Genomic DNA, 21,910 nt, shown 5'->3' with positions numbered 1-21,910 from the left:
TGTAATAAAAGTTTCCCAAGGAGCAGTAAACCACAGCAACCAATAAGATGTTTGTTTTTAACCATGTGACCAGCTGGTTGGTTGCTGTTCCTGGGCAAACTTAATGCATTTTATTACATAACCCCAATAATATATTATCTGCAGAACATTCACCTTATGCTCCAAGATTACATAATGTCCTATGATTCAGAAAGCATGTGTTACAATACTGAAATTATAAAAACCAGAGAGTCTCATAACTGGATTACATTGCTAATGTTGCTCTAAACATGGTTGTTCTTACACATCTGGCGACTGTATGAAGCAGCAGATCAATGATATGAACTAGGTGATGGTTACCAGATGACACTTGACAGGGAAACCCCCTATTCCAAAACATACCCCAGTTTAAAGCATGCCTTCTAGAGTTCAGCGGGTTCCAGGATTTTTCATTTTAGCATTAAGCAATCCTTCAGTCAAACACGGACCATCCGGGATAAAAAGAAATATGCAACCTATTACTTATATTTAGTTATATCTGCTAAATAAAGCAATATAGCTGTTGTTAATAAAATTGTCAGGCTGCATTAAAACTGAAAAGGAAAAACATTCAGCACTGGGCCTTCTGCCTATAAATGCATTTATTGGAGCCAAGATAAGGAAAGAAAGTGCAGATTTAATGCAGTATAAATAGATCCTTATCGTTATACACAGGTCTGCAGCCCAGGTTCCATCAGGCACATTGGAATTATTAGTTGCACAGTCAGCATGCCCGCTCCTTCCTCTCTACATGTTCCACAAGTTGTCCCACTACAGGAGCTGATCCACCCAACCAGTGACTTCATTGTATGGCCCATACAGGGGTCACAAGGCAAAACGCTCCACATCACATTCAACAAACTAATGACCTGCTATAAATTCTAACAGTTTTCGTCCAGATGAAGGCAACTCAAACCCCCACGGAGGCAGCCACCAACATACTGTATACTACCACCATGGCCTCATAAATAACAGTGACCTCAAAAAACTAAAATATCAATGTATTACAGAACTCTTTCTTTCTATGCTAAAGTTGGACCAGATTATCTAAGACTGTAAGTGGAAGTTCCTTTGTTAACTGTGAAGGCCTTCATATGATCAGACATGTCTTTATTTTAACCTCTGATGTATTTATTGATAGACACATATTGACACAATTTATTAATGCATTTGTGGCCACACACTCTCCTGCACTTCCTTACGGTTGGCAATACATCCAACCCCACCTCTTCTGATGAATGGTGTGCAACTGCACTCATTTACACTACTGAAACCTGGAGCTACTGACACCCTTGACCTGACAGACTCCTGAGGATTCCCACAGAGGGTTTTGCCATTTAGAATAAATACTCTGGAAGTTATGTAACTGCCCCCCTACTCTGAAAACAATAGATGCAACCCAAGCATAAGTTCTTCCATTCTAACATATTAGGTGCAATTGAGGCAGATGCAACTAAAAGAAATGCTGCAATTGCCCTTCATGGCAATATGGTTCGTTATGGGTAAAAAGCATGGCAATCAGGGCTTTATTTAGGTCCTGTGCCACCTTAGGCACCAAACCTAAATGCACCCCCTACATTGCGGAAGTGCAGTGTGTGAGTGATGTCACTTCCAGTGGCATGTGACATCACTTCCATAGGAGTAATGTCACACACCCCTCAGCTCCATCAGCAGAATAAGAACTTTAAGAAAAATCTTATTTATAGGTACCTGAGGGCCACCCCCAAAAAGCTGCCGCCCTAGGTACAACCCCATGGGTGCCTACATGTAAATACAGCCCTGATGGCAATGTGTGTCCAAAATTGTTTTTTGCAAACTGTGCTGCATTCGATTATGTTTATGTATGTCAGCCCTTCTTTGTCCCATCAAAAGTCTCCTACTTCTTTACTCTACTTATTAATGTTTCTTTTTAAGGCAATGGCTCCCAAAATATGAGGCCCATAACCTTGACAATGAGACCAAGGCTAAAGGAAAGTTAGGAGAGATTTGTCTCTGTTTTCTCCTTTAGATACTTGTAGCCCAGCCTGAAGGTCAATTAAAATGAGATTTGGGGGCGAACACTCGTTCCTCTTAAATACTGTTACTTAATGGCTGATGCAGTGATGTTTATATATGTCTGTAACCTTGTTATGAGCAATAGAGGGTCCCTAGTCATATATTGGGTCTCAAGGGGAGTTTGACCTAAAAAAATGTCCTAAAACCACTCTCTTATATCCTTGTGTATGTTGTACAGTCTCTCAGATATCAACAAACACACGGGCCTCATGTTATCCTGGTGCTGGGCTATTTCGGAATATTTTTTATGTATGAGCCACATGAATTTTCCTAGGTATAAACTGTGTTAGTCATAAGTGCTAGTTAGTAAATAAAAGTTAAAATGGTACATACTACAGGATAACAACATGAGAATTTTTACAAAGCCTATTTAATATCCAAAGATTGTTCTGTAAAGATGCTATTGTACGTTATACTTATCGCCAGAGCAAATAGAAAGATAAACAGAAAAGAATCTGAAAAACAAGGCATTTGGTGTTCAGAAAATATTTTCTTCCCCTCATTCCGTGCCATTTGTTTTTAGGGGTGAGCTGTAGCAGAACTGTTGATATCAATCAGTTTATGCTTGGAACAGATGTCAAACACAGTGCACATACCACTGGCAACAGATTTAACTTTGTGGTTTTTCAATGGAAACTCTTGTTAAAGATCTGGTTAAACACATGTCGAAGCTCTGTCAGATCTGGATAGCTCTGAACTTGCACACTGAGATTCGAGGTTGTCTACTTCGAAGTCTTAGGTACAATATATTACATTCATATCCATTTATATAAAGCATGAATGCATTTTAATGGATGACATTTGACTACGTCATCCAACTGGAGCTCCATGGGCTGAAGGTGACCCCCCCAAAAGATATATATGGCCCCAACACTGATCAAGAGCTCCTCTGATCTCTTTGGATGACTTCATCATTCTACTGTATAATTGGATACAGATTAGTTCCTTATGCACAGAGGAGCAAAAGAAAAACTTCTGATGTGATGTATATATACAATGTGAGACAGTACATGCCGCACATGGTTATATAAATTACCATGTCACATACAGCTACATCACTAGAGATGCTATAAAGCTCACGATGTGATATGGTTGCACAGTTGTGTACTGGGGCCTTCCAACTGCAGATTAGGAGCTCAGAGTTCCCACTGTCACTGACAAAAATACCACTTTTAATTGTACGTGTATGATTTTTAGTTGAGGCTGAAACTCTTAGCTGCAGCAACAGGAGGCAATGAATAAACCTGCTTTAGTAATATTATGCCACGGGGTCTCCCTCCTGGGCAAAGCATGAAGATAAGGTTATTGCCACTACTTTCAAAAGTTTAAATTGATATTTATATAGTGTAAGAAGGTTTGTTTTTTTCAAAAGCTCAAATATATTGGTGAAGTTGTTCAGCTTAAAAAACTGAACAATGAGAATTCTCTGTGACAACAAGCAATGCCACATTTACTTGTTAATTTGGGGCAGTAAGCAACTATGAAGGTGCCCCCAAAGAATGGAGTCTGGATGGCCTTACTGTGGAGTAAGCATGGTTTGGGGTAGGGAAAGGCTGATGGTAACTGGTGATGGCTGAGGGGAATGGGATGAACAAAAATGGCAAAATGTAAAATCTGGAATGCTGGGAAGAATGCCTTTAACTCTTCTTCCACAATTTTATATAACTGACAAGGTCAAGCCCAAGCCCAAGCCCAAGCCCAAGCCCAAGCCCAAGCAAATAACCCCAAACAAAGGCCAGTCATAAGTATTTTACAGAGCCTATGAGCAAGGTGAGTTATATACAAAACTGGCTTCTGAAATCTTTATTTGAAGCCCTTTGTGGTCTTACAGTTGGTCAGTCCCCCCTCTTACCTCATAACCAAGTTAAAGGAGAATGTAAGCCTAGTAGTGCAGAGTAGTGGAAGGGTTGTCAGGACTTTGGGTCCTCCTCTATGTGACTGCTGTAATGGAGCATGTGCAGTGGAAGCCAGGTCTGGATCACATGCTCCCAGAGAAGAGGACCAAAAGCAGCTCAAGATGGCACCTAACAACCCCACACTGCAGTTATGTATTTGTTAGCCTGGTAAAGAAATAGGGGCAGTAGCAGTTAAGAAATTCCCTAGCAGTTTGGTTCGGGAGAGAGGCAGTATTTGGAGGGGACCTGTCAGTAGGCACCTTTTTGAGGGGTTGTCAGTGGGGTCCTTTAAAGATACTTGAAAACATTTGTCTCTCTGCTTTAGATTCAGCAATGTCCTTGATAGCAAATATCCATTTGCCCCACATCTCATTCTAACTGGACCCCAATCAATTGTTTTTGACTCTCTTAAGAGAACCAGCCTTATATTTTGTTGCTAAATGCACTAAATGGCCAAAACTTCAATAAGGCACCTACAAAACAACTAAACATCTTCCATGAAATGTATCATATTTGAGTGTCTTCCTCAAATCTCTGCACACATATTACTTCCATGGTGGGCCTGGCCAGCAGAGAAAACCCGGTGGGCCCTGCTGCAGACACTCCTTCAACCCCTTTCCCCCAATCGCAGCTGCAAAGAGGACAAAGGAGGCAAAAGGTACTTGGTGCCAGGGTACTGGGCACGTGGGGTTGGGGGCCGCGGATATCAGGATGAGGAGGCCCTTGAGGTTGCAGCCCCAGTGGGCCCTGGACACCCTAAATTCTCTCATTATTATTTTCAAATGAGAGCTTCAACCACCATTACACATAATTTAGCTTCATATAGGGTTTACCTTTTATGGGACAGATGTGATTTGGGGCATATACCCTGCCATGTTTTCCTCCTGTTTTATTAAATGTGCCCTATATGTCAATTACCTAAACATTGTATTTATAACTTCCCTTGCTTATTTGTCAGTACCTTGGAGTTGAAATATTTATCAGCTATAACCACCAACAATTTTTGTCTAAAAATCTCTGTGCCATTGGGTGTGTAGCCGTAGTTTACTGCTCAGGATTTTAACCGGAGCAAAGCTCTGTAACACCTGATTGCCGTCTGTTTTAAAGTGATTGGTTTAAAGACTGCAGCAATTTAAGCTTCCCGGTGCTGTCACTAACCCGTGCAATAAAAGGCACTTGGCTACAAATAACACTGCTCAGATAAAAGTTACAATTACGTTAGATTCACTTAAAAATTGTACATCTGTATTAGAGCGATCAGTCTTCCATCAAATTCCTGATAGAAATACTGCGAGTGCAGAGTCTAGGGAGTAATGCTCAAATTAGATGTTACAGAGGAAAGAAAATATTCTTTTTGTCTTGAAAGTGGATATAGGAACTTTAGAAAATTTTTGGGGTTTATCTTGGAAAGCAATTTGCAGATACAGGTATGGGATCCCTTATCCGAAAACCCGTTATCCAGAAAGCTCCGAATTTCGGAAAGCCTGTTTCCCATAGACTCCCTTTAATTAAATCAATCAGAATTTTAAAACTGATTTCCTTTTTCTCTGTAATAATAAAACAGTACCTTGTAATTGATCCCAACTAAGATATAATTACCCCTTATTGGGGACAGAACAGTCCTATTGGGTTTATTTAATGGTTAAATGATTCCCTTTTCTCTGTAATAATAAAACAGTACCTGTACTTGATCCCAACTAAGATATAATTACCCCTTATTGGGGGCAGAACAGTCCTATTGGGTTTATTTAATAGTTAAATGATTCCCTTTTCTCTGTAATAATAAAACAGTACCTGTACTTGATCCCAACTAAGATATAATTACCCCTTATTGGGGGCAGAACAGCCCTATTGGGTTTATTTCATGGTTAAATGATTCCCTTTTCTCTGTAATAATAAAACAGTACCTGTACTTGATCCCAACTAAGATATAATTACCCCTTATTGGGGGCAGAACAGCCCTATTGGGTTTATTTAATGGTTAAATGATTCCCTTTTCTCTGTAATAATAAAACAGTACCTGTACTTGATCCCAACTAAGATATAATTACCCCTTATTGGGGCAGAACAGCCCTATTGGGTTTATTTCATGGTTAAATGATTCCTTTTTCTCTGTAATAATAAAACAGTACCTGTACTTGATCCCAACTAAGATATAATTACCCCTTATTGGGGGCAGAACAGCCCTATTGGGTTTATTTCATGGTTAAATGATTCCCTTTTCTCTGTAATAATAAAACAGTACCTGTACTTGATCCCAACTAAGATATAAATAATCCTTATTGGATGCAAAACAATTCTATTGGGTTTAATTAATGTTTTATTGATAAAACCCCTTATCTGGAATACCCTTGGTCCCAAGCATTCTGGATAACGGGTCCTATACCTGTATTTAAAAATATTAAATGATCTGTCCACCCCTGCCATAGCATTAAATATGTATTTTTCATTTAAAATGTAAATAGATTACATTTGAATAAAAAAATCACATTCAATTGCATTCAAATAAAAATTTTATCTGTTTTGTAAAGAGAATATGTGAAACATGCTGATTTCTGTTAATGATTTCAAAACCGGGGTATTTGTGCTTGGACATGTTCTTTTTTTCAATTGGCCCATTTGAGTTCAAGCTGGGACATCATTAAATCTGAGCCTTCTATCTGCCTTCAGGGCCAGTAGCTGTACTTCTCTCTCAAGCCAATGTTTATTTGTCGACTTTGCTTCAGGACACAATGAATGTCATAGAGTCGTTTATATGGTTTGGCAGTCTGATTGCTACTGTGGATCTTGTAGCATCATCGTGATGCAGAGACAAAAGTCGTTCCGTATGTACAGCATAGTGCATAGAGATAAAGATGACGTTATTAAGCCTTATGTTTAAACATATCACAATTATGGTTTTCACCAATACAGGTATGGGACCTGTTAACCAGAATGCTCGGGACCCGGGGTATTCAGGATAAGGGATATGTCCGTAATTTGGATCTCCATAACTTAAGTCTGCTAAAAATCATTTAAATACAGTATTGAATAAACCCAAAAAGCTTGTTTTGCCCCCAATAAGGATGAATTATATCTTAGTTCGGATCAAGTACAGGTACTGTTTTATTATTACAGAGAAAAGGGAATCATTTAACCAAGAAATAAACCCAATAGGGCTGTTCTGCCCCCAACAAGGGGTAATTATATCTTAGTTGGGATCAAGTACAGGTACTGTTTTATTATTACAGAGAAAAGGGAATCATTTAACCATTAAATAAACCCAATAGGGCTGTTCTGCCCCCAATAAGGGGTAATTATATCTTAGTTGGGATTAAGTACAGGTACTGTTTTATTATTACAGAGAAAAGGGAATCATTTAACCATTAAATAAACCCAATAGGGCTGTTCTGCCCCCAATAAGGGGTAATTATATCTTAGTTGGGATCAAGTACAGGTACTGTTTTATTATTACAGAGAAAAGGGAATCATTTAACCATTAAATAAACCCAATAGGGCTGTTCTGCCCCAATAAGGGGTAATTATATCTTAGTTGGGATCAAGTACAGGTACTGTTTTATTATTACAGAGAAAAGGGAATCATGTAACCATTAAATAAACCCAATAGGGCTGTTCTGCCCCCAATAAGGGGTAATTATATCTTAGTTGGGATCAAGTACAGGCACTGTTTTATTATTACAGAGAAAAGGGAATCATTTAAACATGAAATAAACCCAATAGGGCTGTTCTGCCCCCAATAAGGGGTAATTATATCTTAGTTGGGATCAAGCTAAACGTTATACTCATGTGTATGAATTTTAGTTACTTTCCATTCAAATATAAGAACAAGAAATAAATGTAACAGTAGTTGACTGCCCTCAGCCTACATTTCACGTGTTCTTCATTTCCCAGGGTGCCACAACCATGTGACCTGTGCTCTGATAAACTTCAGTCAAACTTTACTGCTGCGCTACAAGTTGGAGTGATATCCCCCCCCCCCACTCCCAGCAGCCTATCAGCAGAACAATGGGAAGGGAGCAAGATAGCAGCTCCCAGTAGGTATCAGAATAGCACTCAATAGTAAGAAATCCAAGTCTGGCTTGGGACTCCTCCAGTTACATGGGAGTAGGAGAAACAGTAGGTTAGCTGAAAGCAGTTCTAATGTGTAGCGCTGGCTCCTTCTGAAAGCTCAGACTCAGGCACAATGCACTGAGATGGCGCCTACACACCAATATTACAGCTACAAATACATTTGTTGATTCAAGAATAAAATTTTAAATGGGAGAGTGAATTATTTGCTATGTAAACAGCATAATTTAGAAATAAAAAGTATACCATAAAAATCACAACAGTATCCCTTTAATAAATACTGTAGTAGCCCTACAGCTTCTATAATTGTTCCATAGATATAGAATGACATGAGTAATGTACAAAATGACTGTTTGTGCAATGTTGTGCTTAGCATAATACCTTTTAGTTGTGAAGGTGCCCATGACCTTTGTGCAGCTGGAATTGTCGCCTCCACATATCCCGCATTTATCAAACTGGAGCTTGGAACCTATAATTCCATCGCAACCCGTACGGACACATTTCCCTCGTACACACACCGAGTTGCTGTAAGGTCTACATTCAGTGCCGTCAGTTACCTGCCGGGAAAAGAATAGGGAAAAAATATAAACTACAAAGGGAAAAAGGCTATATCTGTTCTAACCGGAATAAAACATAATTGTTCTGGACAGGAACATGACTTGCAACCGAACAGCCAGCGAAACAACACACTCTCTATAAACAGTACAAGCTATTATTTCTATACAAGAACAATCATCACTCTTCAGTCTATTTGATTTAAGGTTAAAAGAACAATTTGTACAATTTACTAAACAAAAGTATCGAGGGAGGGAAACAACACATTTTTTTGGCCCAAGAAATAACCACTTTTTTTTTATCAAGAGCTCTATGAGTTCAGATTTGTACCTTGAATGCCAAAGAAAATGTAAACCTAAAGCCATAAATGGATAACACTATTTTCAACATGAACCAATAAAATAGAGATTGTTGTAGAAGAATGTTTTTTTTTTTTTAATTGGGGTCTTAAACAGAACAAAATATAAACTGTCACCTCTTGGATCCTTTACTGCCAGTGCTGGAGGATTTGGTGAGACTTTTAAGGTGGATTATTCTGTAGATCAGTGATCCCCAACCAGTTACTCGGGGGCAACATGTTGCTCACCATCCCCTTCAATGTTGCTCTCAGTGCCCCCAAACCAGGTAGTTATTTTTGAATTCCTGACTTGGGGGCAAGTTTTGGTTGAATAAAAACAAGATTTCCTACCAAATAAAGCCCCTGTAAGCTGATAGGGTGCATAGAGGCCCCTAATAGCCAATCTTAGCCCTTATTTGGCACCTCCATGAACTTTTATGGTGCTTCTGTTGCTCTCCAAGTCTTTTTACATTTGATAATAAGTAAGAAAGGTTGGGGACCCCTGCTGTAGGGTATCCAGTAGCCCATGGGCTGAACAACTGGAAGTGCATCAAGAGAAGAAGAACTGTGGTTCTTCTTTACTCATCCTCTACTGATGGACCATGCACTGGACAACATGGTGCATCAGCAGATAAAATATTTAAAAGTGCCCAATCAACAAACCAACTGATATCTATGGTACATACATATATCAGTCAGAATCATCTGGCCAGCATACATGTAGATAAAAAGGAACACTTCATAGTTTCTAGGTACTTGAAATACTAGCTGTATAATGCCTTATCCATTCTGTTTCATATAGGATGGACAGAAAGGTATGTGGGTGCATTGCTTAGTCTTTCCAGTGGTTTCCAGAAATAGAAGTTGGCATTGTGGTATCATTGTAAAACCAATTCCAGGTAAGATTGTTCTCATGTAATTGTTATTAATGCTCAGGGCATTATTAAAGACATAATATACAAGAAAGTGTCAATATGACTTTGATTCATACATGCCATTTTTCTTCACACAGCAAGTTCCTTTGCCTGAAAGACTTCCATATACCGTACAGCCCAAGACATGCTCATTGCAACCTACCAATGAGTAAATCTTAGGTAACTGGGGCTATTTTCCATATACATGCTATATAAAATGGCAACTGGATCTGGTTGTTACAGCTTATATAAGAAATTGTGCCCCAGTAATTTTACCGTTTAACATATAAGATAAAAGTTGTGGATCCACAATCACTCAGGCAATGGACCACCAATAAGCTGCTGAATGCTATGAAACCATATGTAATTGGACTACTGTACAACCTTAGAGAAGGAAAACAAAAAGGTTTAAATTACCTTTTGTGAAAAAACAACATAATACCCAGTTCCTTTGGCTTGACAGATAAGCTTGCACACATCTCCGGGCTGAACTCCAGCATACTTTGGCACCCATTCAACAAACGTCTTTACGCCTTTAGCATCAGTTTGGTAGCCATTCCTTGCTTCACACTGTTGTTGCCGGAAAGATTTAGCTTAAGGAAATGGAAATATATTTTAGGTTTGGGAAGAAAAGGGCATTAGCCTTGGCATCCAATATCAGAGGGATGGGGGGTATAAGAATATAGCCAACAGTAGTAGGAGTAGCAGTGCAACCGTTGCTAGATAATTATATAAGGAGAACTCACTGGGAAGCCCAGTTCATATCCTGGAGGTCCTCTGTTTGGAGATTTCCAAAATCCCTTTATTTTTGGTTGCAATGTCAAGAGGAAATTGCATATGTTTGTGCATAACCAAAAACTATGCAGAATTTTAACCTTCACCATGGAATTCTGGGAAACAATATCTGAATGCCACAAAATTCCATGGTGCAGGTTAAAATGCTGTCCCTATGGTCTTTATACATTAGCATGTTGGGCTGAGGCAATTTAGATGGAGCTATACTATCTAAACTGTAGTTAAGAGAGAGTAGAAACCTGGCTAAAAGTCCAGCTTCTTTTCTGTTTAATACATTATAGAAATATAGTCGAAAAACTCAATGATAGATGTAAGCCTTCACAGCGCAGCGCTGAGACAATACCATACCACGAACATTAATCAACACAAAGCTGCTTTTCTGAAGGCACAAAATTTTAGTGCAGCAAATACATGGTTGCTTTATTTATCAAAAAAAGCCAGACTGATAAATACTGGATGCCTGGGCATTTTCATTCAACAGGGGCACTTTTGGATGCTTAGGCAAGGCTTTTGTGGACTACTTAAAGATTCAGTTCAAAGCACCTCACTTGCCTTTAGGATGATATAGACCATCACATACTATGGGGCACATTTACTAACCCACGAATCCGAATTGGAAAAATTCCGATTGGAAAACAACATTTTGCGATTTTTTCCTCGCCGTTACGATTTTTCGGAAATTGTTGCGACTTTTTCGTAACCATTACGACTTGCGCGAAAAGTCGCAACTTTTTCGTAACCGTTACGACTTGCGCGAAAAGTCGCAATTTTTTCGTATTGACGCTTCCCATAGGACTCAATGGCACTATGCAGCTCCAACCTGGCCCAAGAAAAGTCTCCCATAGGGCTCAATGGCACTCTGCAGCTCCAACCTGGCCCAAGGAAAGTCTCCCATAGGGCTCAATGGCACTCTGCAGCTCCAACCCGGCCCAAGGCAAGTCTCCCATAGGACTCAATGGCACTCTGCAGCTCCAACCCGGCCCAAGGAAAGTCACCCATAGGGCTCAATGGCACTCTGCAGCTCCAACCTGGCCCAAGGAAAGCCTCCCATAGGGCTCAATGGCACTCTGCAGCTCCAACCTGGCCCAAGAAAAGTCACCATACTGAAGCTTGAATGAATCCGAAACTTTCGTAACGCTACGAAAAAGTCGTGACATTTTACGAAACATTCGGAATGGCTACGAAAAAGTCGCAAAAATTTAGCGAAAAATCGCAAAATACCGATCATTACGAAAAAAACGCATTGGGACGCATTCGGCCCGTTCGTGGGTTAGTAAATGTGCCCCTAAGACTATAGGTAGTACTCTTTATATTTTATTGTTTGTCGTTTTTGAATGGTTTACTTTATGTTCTATAGTTCTTCAGCTTGGAATGTAAGTAGCCAAAGCAATCTATGACCTTGCATTTCCATAGTGATCAATGGCACCCTTATATGCAAAATACATGTAGACATCATATTAAACATGGGTTTCTTCTTACCATTAGACGGGCATGGGGTAACATTGCAAGAACGGTATATGGCTCGCTTCCCTATGCAATACTTTCCGCTGTTCTTAGGGGCAGGGTTATTACAGTGGCGATATGCAAACTGGACTCCTCCTCCACATGTGCGAGAGCATTGTCCCCATGGTCCCCAAGAGCCCCAATTACCGTGGCTGGAAACCTGTAGGGTAGGCAGCTTGGTTAAAACATTTATAGCCTGAATGCAAAAATACAGCATAAAATATAGCAACTAGTTGTTCTACAGATGATTTATGATTTAGAATATTCACTTTGAATTGTTCTTATTAACACAGTGTTGCTAGTATAATATGAGCAGACGTAGCTAGGAATCTGTTTTCAAGCTAAGATTTACTGGTGGGTGAGCTTAGTCCCCTAGTCTTAATGTTAGACCCCGGCAATGGGTTTCAGACATATTAGGTAATGACTGTGCCATATAAGTCCCATCTATAGCCTAAAAGTCTGGGTTTGGCCTCTTGGATCCCTATCAGTTGGGATTGGTCTGGTATAGTGTAGACCCCAGAGGAATACAAACCAGGATAGGGTCCGTAAAAAATAACTTGAATAAAACTGTACCAACCAATCATAAATGCAGTCTCCACTCAAAATGTAATACCGATTTTCATTCTGCGAATATCATGATAATAGCACACAGGCTGATATGTCTGTTTGGCCTGATTGCTAAACAAACAGACATGTGAGCAACTTGGCAACACATAGAAGAGTCACATTGCATAGATGCCAGTGTTGTGGGCCAAATAACCCGATCACAAATCAAATTACACAACTAGGACTTCCAGGTCTGGCAGAGACCTTGCAGCTGCTTAAGTAAGGGTCAAAGGCTGACCAGATTGTCTATTGCGAGTGCTGAAATGTAATTTGTACATTTAGAATGATAACCCCATGGTGCCACTCAATATATCAGCCAGGTTGGTAGAAAGTTTCATTTTTCCTTTTAATTATCTTTCCATTTTATGTGTCTCTATGGACATACATACCGAATAATATTTCTTTTTGTTTTTGTCCACACATTTCCCATGGAGGCATATTCTTCCTTTCCCGCATGGTGTTCCTTCCACTGCCGGGAGTTTCTTAGTTAAACACACCATCTGTCCCTGCCGTACAACTGCGCACCATAGTCGCGAGCACACATCCATTCCAGGGCATACAGTGTATGTGGGCCCAAAGGCCAGTTTGCATTGTCGGATGGCATCATAGCTCTGTCCAGGAAGCTCCTCTGGTCCCAAGATTTGATTTCTAGGTTGATCCAGTAAACAGTTTCCTGTAAAGGTACATAGATTTATACATTTCAGCAAATTGTTGGGTATAGAAGAAAACTCTATAGCAGTGGTTCCCATTCCCATTGTGGGTCTGCTACTCATAGAGGAGACAGAGCAATTGCTTGAGGCCCAGCCTAAAAACAGTTAGGGTGAGATTTTGGAGTAAAATATCTATTTACTCTTCTACATACTCTTTTATACTTGCTTGAAGGTTAATTTGAGATTCAATGTTAGCACTTTTATATCCATCTATTTGATCTATGGAGCAAACAGCAATGTTAAATATACAGGTATGGGATCCCTTATCTGGAAACCCGTTATCCAGAAAGCTCCAAATTACGGAAAGCCAGTCTCCTATAGACTTCATTTTAATCCAATAATTCAGAATTTTAAAACTGATTTCCTTTTTCTCTGTAGTAATAAAACAGTACCTTGTAATTGATCCCAACCAAGATATAAATAATCCTTATTGGAAAAACAATCCTATTGGGTTTAATTGATTTTTTAGTAGACTTAAGGTATGGAGATCCAAATTACGAAAAGACCCCTTATCCGGAATACCCTTGGTCCCGAGCATTCTGGATAATGGGTCCTATACCTGTATACATATATATATATAGAACCTTGTTAAAAACCAATAAGTTGAACAAATGCTGGACCTTACAGAGAGGGTGAAGCCTAAAAAGTGCAAAGACCCTGACGTTACATGGCGGAGGTTCTAGAAGAGGGCCTCTCAACCTCCCACACCTCCCACACCCCAGTAATCAACAACCCTAACCCTTACAATTAGTAATAGAGGTGTCTGCAAAATAGCACCACTTCTATCTATCTATCTATCTATCTAGTGATGGCACAAACTGACATAATGGGGGTCTGTATAGTTAAGGTGGCCATACACCTTAGCAACCGAGTGGCCGATTGTAGCTGCCCATATCGGTCACTATTAGACTGATTCGGCAGCTTATCGGCCCACGTAGGGGCACAAATGACGGACATCTGGCCTGAAATCAGGCAGATATCGATCGGGCAGGTAAAAAAATGTAATCGGATCGGGGACCACATTGGCTCATTCATGCAGTCCTCGTCTGTTACCGACGTTCTAATCCGAATTAGCCTGAATTCACCCAATATCGCCCGCCCATAGGTGGGGATATTGGGAGAAGATCTGCTCATTTGGCGACCTTGCCGGGCGAGCGGATCTTAACGTGTATGGCCACTCTTACTAAGACTTTACATCACATACCTGGTTAAAATAAGGCTTTCAAGTTCCTTTGGATAAGGAAACTATTGACTTAAATCACAAAAAATGAATTCCAACCTCTGTTTGGTTGCTATGGGCATAGACAAGCTTTGCACCTTATTACACAAACAAAGATCAAATAATGGCAGTTGTACTTTTGTGGCAGAAGACTATATAAAACTTGCTTTGTAGATTCCAATAAAACATAAAGTAATATTTGGGGAATCGTCCTGTGCTAATGTTTTCCATAACTTTGGCTACAGCAGATACTTTTTTTTTAATGGGATTTCATTACTGTCAGCGGTCTTAAGCTAAAGAGGAAAAAAAAAAGGTACAAATACAGAAGCAACCGCCTCCGTGGAATTCTACAAAGCTGTCGTGGCTCCTAAAGAATGCAGTTTGGCAAAACTCCACCGGGCTTGAAACAGCAAACACTCCTGCCCTTGTGCCCACTCCAGGCTTTGAACACCAGCCTCTACTTTCAATGCTCGGTGGTTTCATGGAAAAAAGAATTAAAAAACAAGCATGTAAACCGGAACATTGAAACAGACTGTTGGTAAAACAGAAAGGCCAATTTGAAAAACACGCTGGTAATTCCACTAAGTGACCTCGTCTACCCTCTGTTAAAGAATTCAGGTCTTCTGTTTCTCAGCTTTTGTCAATGGAGAGTTGTTTTCACTGCACAAAGCAATGGATTTCTTTTGGGAACTAAAAACATGAGAAAACTGGAAGCAACACTGGTCAGCGCCAGCAAAGGGACCCTTTTATTTTCATATAAATGTTATGGGCAGAACAGGTTGTTCTCCTTATGTAAAATGCACAATTCTATATGGCAAAACGAGTGAATAAAACTGGAATTAATTTGCAGTAGAATTCTAAACAAGTCATCCTCTAATGTTAGCAGTCATTTCATAACTGCTAATTGCAAAAGTAATTTGTAGAGGCCTAACGCAGGGATTTCAAGCTTGCTGCAGTCAAGCTGTTGCCCTACAGCAGTTGTAGATGAATAACAGATGGAGGGTAGCAATTTTGCCTATACAAAGCCTTGTGATAAATGCAGAAGGCCCACTGGTTACCTGCCATGGAACAGCAGTATGGAATAATTCAACCCAATGGGAAAAGGATCAGGGAAAGGGCATAATTCCCAACAATTGTTATCAAATAAGGTCATAAATAAAAAATACATTCTCCAGAGTTAAATTACATTAAGTCCAATATCAGTTATGCATAGATTCACCATGTGGGTGGGTACATGGATATTAGAACCTGTTCACAGTATAAGTCCTATTTATGGAGGAATATTAGGGTCTGGTTAAATCTCTGCAGATGTTACATGACAGGAACCCCCTAACTTGTTAAGTATTCATGAAACCAGGAAGGCAAAACCACCTTCACCAAGAACCCCAGACAAGGGGACCAAGAGGTTACAAGGAAACTAGGGGTATGGAAAGACTTCAATGGAAAGTTCTGTAAAGGAGCAAGATACTGAATATCACCACCAAGCTGCATCTGCAACTTAAAGGAGCGGTTCATCATTAAGTTAACTTTTATTATGTTATAAAATGACTTCTAAGCAACTTTTCAATAGGTCTTCATTACTTATTCTTTATTTTTTGTTTTTAGTTATTTGCCCAACTATTTTAGTTATTTTCTTACTCTCTCCAGCTTTGAAATGGGGGTCACTGACCTCAGAAGCCAAGAAAGCATCTCCCTGCGAGGCTACAATTTTATTGCTTATTTTTAGGGATGCTCTGAAGCCAGGATTCGGTTCTGTATTCGGCCAGGATTTGGTCTTTTTTGGCTGGGTTCGGTTTTGGCCGAATCCACGGTCCTGGCCGAACCGAATCCTAAGTAGCATAAATTAGTATATGCTAGTTAAAATATTTTTTAACCCTTCCCGATCCCAATTAGTATATGCTAGGATATTAAGAATTAGGATTCTGATTTCGTTTGGTATTCGGCTGGGTTTGGTGCATCCCTACTTATTTTTCTATTCGGTCCTCTCCTATCTGCAGTTCAGACTCTCAGTCAAACCCACTCCCTGGTTGCTAAGGTCATTGGAACCCTAGCTACCATATAACTACTGAAATTCCAAGCTGTCGGAGCAAAAAGTAAAATAATTACAAAACCACAAATAATAAAAAAAAATGAAGACCAATTGCAACTATAACTTTCTACCTCATAGTAAGGTAAACTAAAAGTTGAACAACCCCTTTAACATAGGGCAAAAACTCATTTAGGTGAAAATAGACAGAAATGGTAATACAGGTATAGGACTTGTTATCCAGAATGCTCGGGACCAAGGGTATTCTGGATAAGGGGTCTTTCTGTAATTTGGAACTCCATACCTTAAGGCTACTAAAAAATCAATAAAACATTAATTAACCCCAATAGGATTGTTTTGCATCCAATAAGGATTATGTATATCTTAGTTGGGATCAAGTACAAGCTACTGTTTTATTATTCTAGAGGAAAAGGGAATCAGTTTTAAAATTCTGAATTATTTGATTAAAATGGAGTCTATGGGAGATGGGCTTTCTGTAATTCGGAGCTTTCTGGATAACGGGTTTCCGGATAAGGGGTCCGATACCTGTATTGCATCATGAAACATTCCATAGGGACCTCTGATGCACACCCATTGGCCTGGAAACCCCCATAATGATACAACATTTCCCTGCTGCTTCAAGCCCCTTGACATATACAGAAGCTCAAAACAGGGGACTTTAAAATTAATGAAAATGTCAACAACAGTAGAAAGAGCAATTTTGCTGGTCTAATAGGCAAGGCAGTAAATGTGGGAAATGTTCATTGTATATTGACCAGATCAATTCCTTTCCGCTCTGATCAGTAGCAAAAAAGTAAGAGCCGCGTGTAAAGCTATTTATCTTGGGTACGGGGAATGGGGATAATAATTATTTCCCTATATAACATTTCCTAAACACTCACTGTATTCCTCTTGTGTCCTCAGACAAACCCAGAGCTGTAATCAGTCTCACGGAGCGACTTTGGCACGGGTCCCCCACTAGTGCTGCCGCGGCCTTAGATTAATGGCATTACGTCTGATAATGAAATATCTTTTGTTTCCTTCTATCGGAGTAATTAGATAGGGCCACAGAGCTATACTATTTGAGAAGAAAAATTGGCTTATGAGAAAAATTACTGGAATAATTCATTTCCCCCCTCTTTTTAAAACTTAGGCTTGATTTAATATGATTTATTGTGGCAAATAGCCTGATTTGTTACTAAAGTGTTTCTGTTGTAAGGGTCACTATAACATAATTCTTTATCTTCCCCATACATTTGACTAATAAATCTATTAAGAGCTGAATGTATATTTATTTTTCCTTGTACTTTCTTTACCCTCAAGCTTCTATAAAGGTTCTACTGACTCACAGGTTTATTCTTACCTAAGCACATACTGTTGCTCTCTGACTGACTCCTTCTTTACTATTTCCCATAGGCTTCCTATTGTGTTATAATTTCACTGATAGACGCTAGAAGGAATATAGATAGTGACAAAGTCAGCTACAGGGGCAATAGGAGGCCATTAGGCAATTACAGGCTATAAGAACTGTGGCAATGAAGTACTATAACTTACTGTACAATGAAATAACTATTCCTAAACTGCCAATTTTAAGTGCCTGTTTTATGACTTAATCTCACAAAGGAGGACAAGCTTAAAGATCTAGGGGCAATGATTTGATTTACATGACAGATCATAACCTTCCAGTTGTCTAGTTCTGCCACCTCCACTGCACAGGTAAAATGATTTTGGTACATGAATACAGGGCTGCTTTAAAAAATGGGCAAAGGGGGCACTATCCAAGGCACTACAAGATCAGGGGGCACCTTTAAAAGGAAGCAGGTCCCAGCCAAAAAACTACTGCAAAAAATGTTATTGCAATTGTTACTTTTTATTCTGTATCTTTCTATTTAGGCCCTTCTCTATTAATATGCTTGTCTCTCTTTTAAACCATTGCCTGGTTGCTATGGTAATTTAGACCCTAGCAACCAGCTGCTGAAATTTCAATCTGGATAGCTGCTGCAAAAAAAACCCCAGAAATAATAAAAATGAAGACCAATCGCAAATTGTTTCAGAATAGCATTCTCTACATCATACTAAAATTCTCCACATCATACTTAAATTTCTAAATACTAAAATTCAAAGGTAATACAAACCCTTTTAATGAAAAAAAATAATTTTCTTGAGCTAAACAGGGCAAACAGTGAAATTAAAGCTACACCATGCATCTAACGCCATAATGGACTTCTGCTTATCCTGGGTCAGACTGGGCCTAGTGGGCCCCGACGGCCCAGACCTGACCCTTGCTGGCGCTCCCCCAGCCGACAGTGTTCCTCCCCTGAAACATTAAATGTATGCGTGCTCAGGGAAGGACGTCGGCTGGGTGGGCACTATGGGGGTTCAGGAGGCTCAGCGGGGACCCCTGCCGGGGGGTAGGGCGTGCAGCGGGGCCCCTGTGGGGGGGGGGGTAGGGGGTGCAGCGGGGGCCCCTGTGGGGGGGGGGTAGGGGGTGCAGCGGGGGCCCCTAAGGGGTGCGCACCCCCCAGTCCAACCCTGTGCTTATCTGTAAGCCAAAGGGAGGGGGTTGTTTATACAAAGCTCAGTAACTCTGGTAAAGCTTATCTGAAATTATGAGTGAAAGCAAATCAATGCTACATTAGTGTTTTATAATAATAAAACTATTAGAATATGCTGTATAAATGTGTATATGGATGTATACAGTCCCTTTAAAGCTCTTCGAATGCTTTTTTCAGTAATGCCCACGACCAGAGACTAGAGAGGTGTATCCATGCAGAAGTTCCCAAATACTTTTCACAGCTGAATTCTCTGAACAATTTCAATGTATTTTCTAAAACATGAAGCTTATCCTCCTATCTGATATGCATTTGTTGTATTAGGGCATTATTCCTGCACTAACAACTGCCCTTTGCGGCACAGAAACTGTTTCTGCTACAATAATCACAGTGTGCAACAGAAAATGTAGTCTGGCACTAATGTAAAATGAGTGCAGTGTCACCAAGCGCTGGTAACACATCCTATCAGGCACCCAGTGAAGAGTGAGGATTCGCCTCGGCTTCTCACTCATGCAGAAAGGTACAGGGAGTTATTAAGCGCAGCAGTTTAAGCAAGGTCATTGCAAATGGAGGCGAGAGAGGGAATCTTACAGCTTTCATTTGCCTTGGATGGGAGTTGCGGCAATGCTAGCTCAACCTGCAAACAGAAACGGCTCTGGGAGGGACATTAGACTGGCAATTATGGAGCTGGGAACGGATACTTATTTTCAATGGCATACCTTGCAGAAAGAACAGAAACAGGAGGAAAGTAATTACTAGGCAAAAAAAAATACAAAATAAAACATTCTAACACTTGTATAACTGGTGGCTGGGGCACTGTTCTATTTTAGTCTATAAACGTTTTGTGTCTGTGATGCGGCGAGAATACAGCACAGCGGCTCCCACGGCTGGGGCGTTGTTTTATAGGAGCCTTAGAAGTACCGGCATGGGATCTATTATCCAAAACGCCTGGGATCTAGGGTTTTATGGATAAAAAGTCTTTGTGTGACTTAAAACTAATTAATAACATTTAAACATTAAAAAATGGATGAATAATGGATTTCCAGCAGAAGCAGTACTGAGACCTGCATTCCCTCCATGAATACTGAGCTGCATGTTTTTAGCTGTGCTGTACTCATGACGGGAGTGTGTGGGGAGGCAGGCCCCATCCCCTAACTTAGGGAGTGCTGGCGTTGTGGTTGCCACCTGGTTGGTATTTCACTGGCCCAGCCATTAAAATACCAGCCAGGGCCAGAGCAGGTATTATACATTTACTGGTAATGTAGTTACCGATAAGTTTTAATACCTTGTCCTATGCCCCCAGCCCGCCTTTGATCTGCCCCCAGCCCACCTCCTATCCCTCTCCCAGCTCTCATTCAAGCCCACCCTAAGGTGCCCTTCCTAGCTAGCCTGTCTAACCGGAGCAACCAGCCACTATCACGTAAACCCCATTCACTGCGGAATAGATATTGGCTTATAGTTCCTTATCCCTTTGGTAACTTTAGGGTTTCATTCTTCTCCACTTCTAAGGCCTTCTTCAGCTTTAGGCCCTCACTGAGACCTGCTTCCGCAGGGTCTTCCCAGCATTCACCCCTCCATAAAGTGGTCCGAAGAGAGAACCATCTGCAACCTCCCTCTATATCAGGGGTGGCCAGACTTTTTCCATCGGCGATTGACTGATGACTCGTCCCCCAAGAGGCAGCGTCCGTATGCGACGCAGCGTTCGTACGCATTCACGCCGCACTTTTGCATCCCCTGGCTTCATAGCGGTCCACCAGGAATCCATGGGGGATCAACTGGTGGACCGCGATTGACGTCTTGGCCACCCCTGCTCTATATAGTCTAGGGAACAGGGACTACATTAACTAACATTGAACCTAAGGGAACACATCCCTCTCCCATTCTGTGTTGGTAGGAAGTGGGGATGGTTGTTAACTCCTTACATATACTACGTACAAAAAAAACAGAAAGGTTAATAATTGCACAGACCTGTATAAAATATATGTTTGTTTATTTCACTATCCATTAAATGACTTTACCTGTAATACTGCCATAACCATTTACTTTCTAGACCTGTCACCACGGGGCTTATGGCATGACTGCAGCTGGATGAGGGGATTTCTAATGTTCTAACTCATTAACTAGTATATAGGGGAAAAAACAGATGAGAGAAGTCAAATTGTCCAAATGAGATGGACCAGTTGGCCTTTTTTCCATTAAGCTATTTCTGTGCTTTCTTAACTGGAATACAAGCACTTCACTACCATAATAGTCTGAAGGAATCAATATGGTTAAATGCAAGAACATTGAAGGAGAATCAGATGGAACACGATCAATTTATCTTACTGCCTGGAGAAGCCCTAACTCTTTCCACTCACTTGTGCATTTGTACATGGCTGATTCTATCTTTAGACCATGGGTGCACTATGCCATTTCATTAAGATATCTATAATGCAGTGACATCATGGAATTGCTCTGATTAGTATATATACATTTATTTATAGCATTTCTTAAAATGCATCTTGATGATAAAGCAGCGATTACTCCATCTGTTTCTTATAGTCCCAGATCAAAAAAAAGCAGGCACCAAATATGCTGCCCTTAAGGAAATATAGCAATTTACAGTGTTTTTCCTTAAACATATAGACCAATGGGCCAGCAATGGCCTGAAAAAGTAA

The 21,910-nt window shown here is 40.3% G+C and overlaps 1 protein-coding gene across 1 annotated transcript in view; it reads right to left on the bottom strand.

The window, feature by feature from the left end:
- The window catches only part of adamts5 (ADAM metallopeptidase with thrombospondin type 1 motif 5), a 79,473-nt gene that overhangs the window by 14,859 nt on the left and 42,704 nt on the right, over positions 1-21,910 (bottom strand). Inside the window, exons 4-7 of the mRNA XM_002935694.5 lie at positions 13,136-13,419; positions 12,117-12,300; positions 10,260-10,435; positions 8,418-8,593 (exon numbers count right to left, since the gene is read on the bottom strand). Coding sequence (XP_002935740.1) covers positions 8,418-8,593; positions 10,260-10,435; positions 12,117-12,300; positions 13,136-13,419 — 820 coding nt within the window. The remainder of the gene's footprint in view (positions 1-8,417; positions 8,594-10,259; positions 10,436-12,116; positions 12,301-13,135; positions 13,420-21,910) is intronic.

Source organism: Xenopus tropicalis, chromosome 2, assembly GCF_000004195.4.
Source record: "Xenopus tropicalis strain Nigerian chromosome 2, UCB_Xtro_10.0, whole genome shotgun sequence".
Lineage (NCBI taxonomy): Eukaryota > Metazoa > Chordata > Amphibia > Anura > Pipidae > Xenopus > Xenopus tropicalis.
This window is presented reverse-complemented; position numbering and strand designations above follow the sequence as displayed.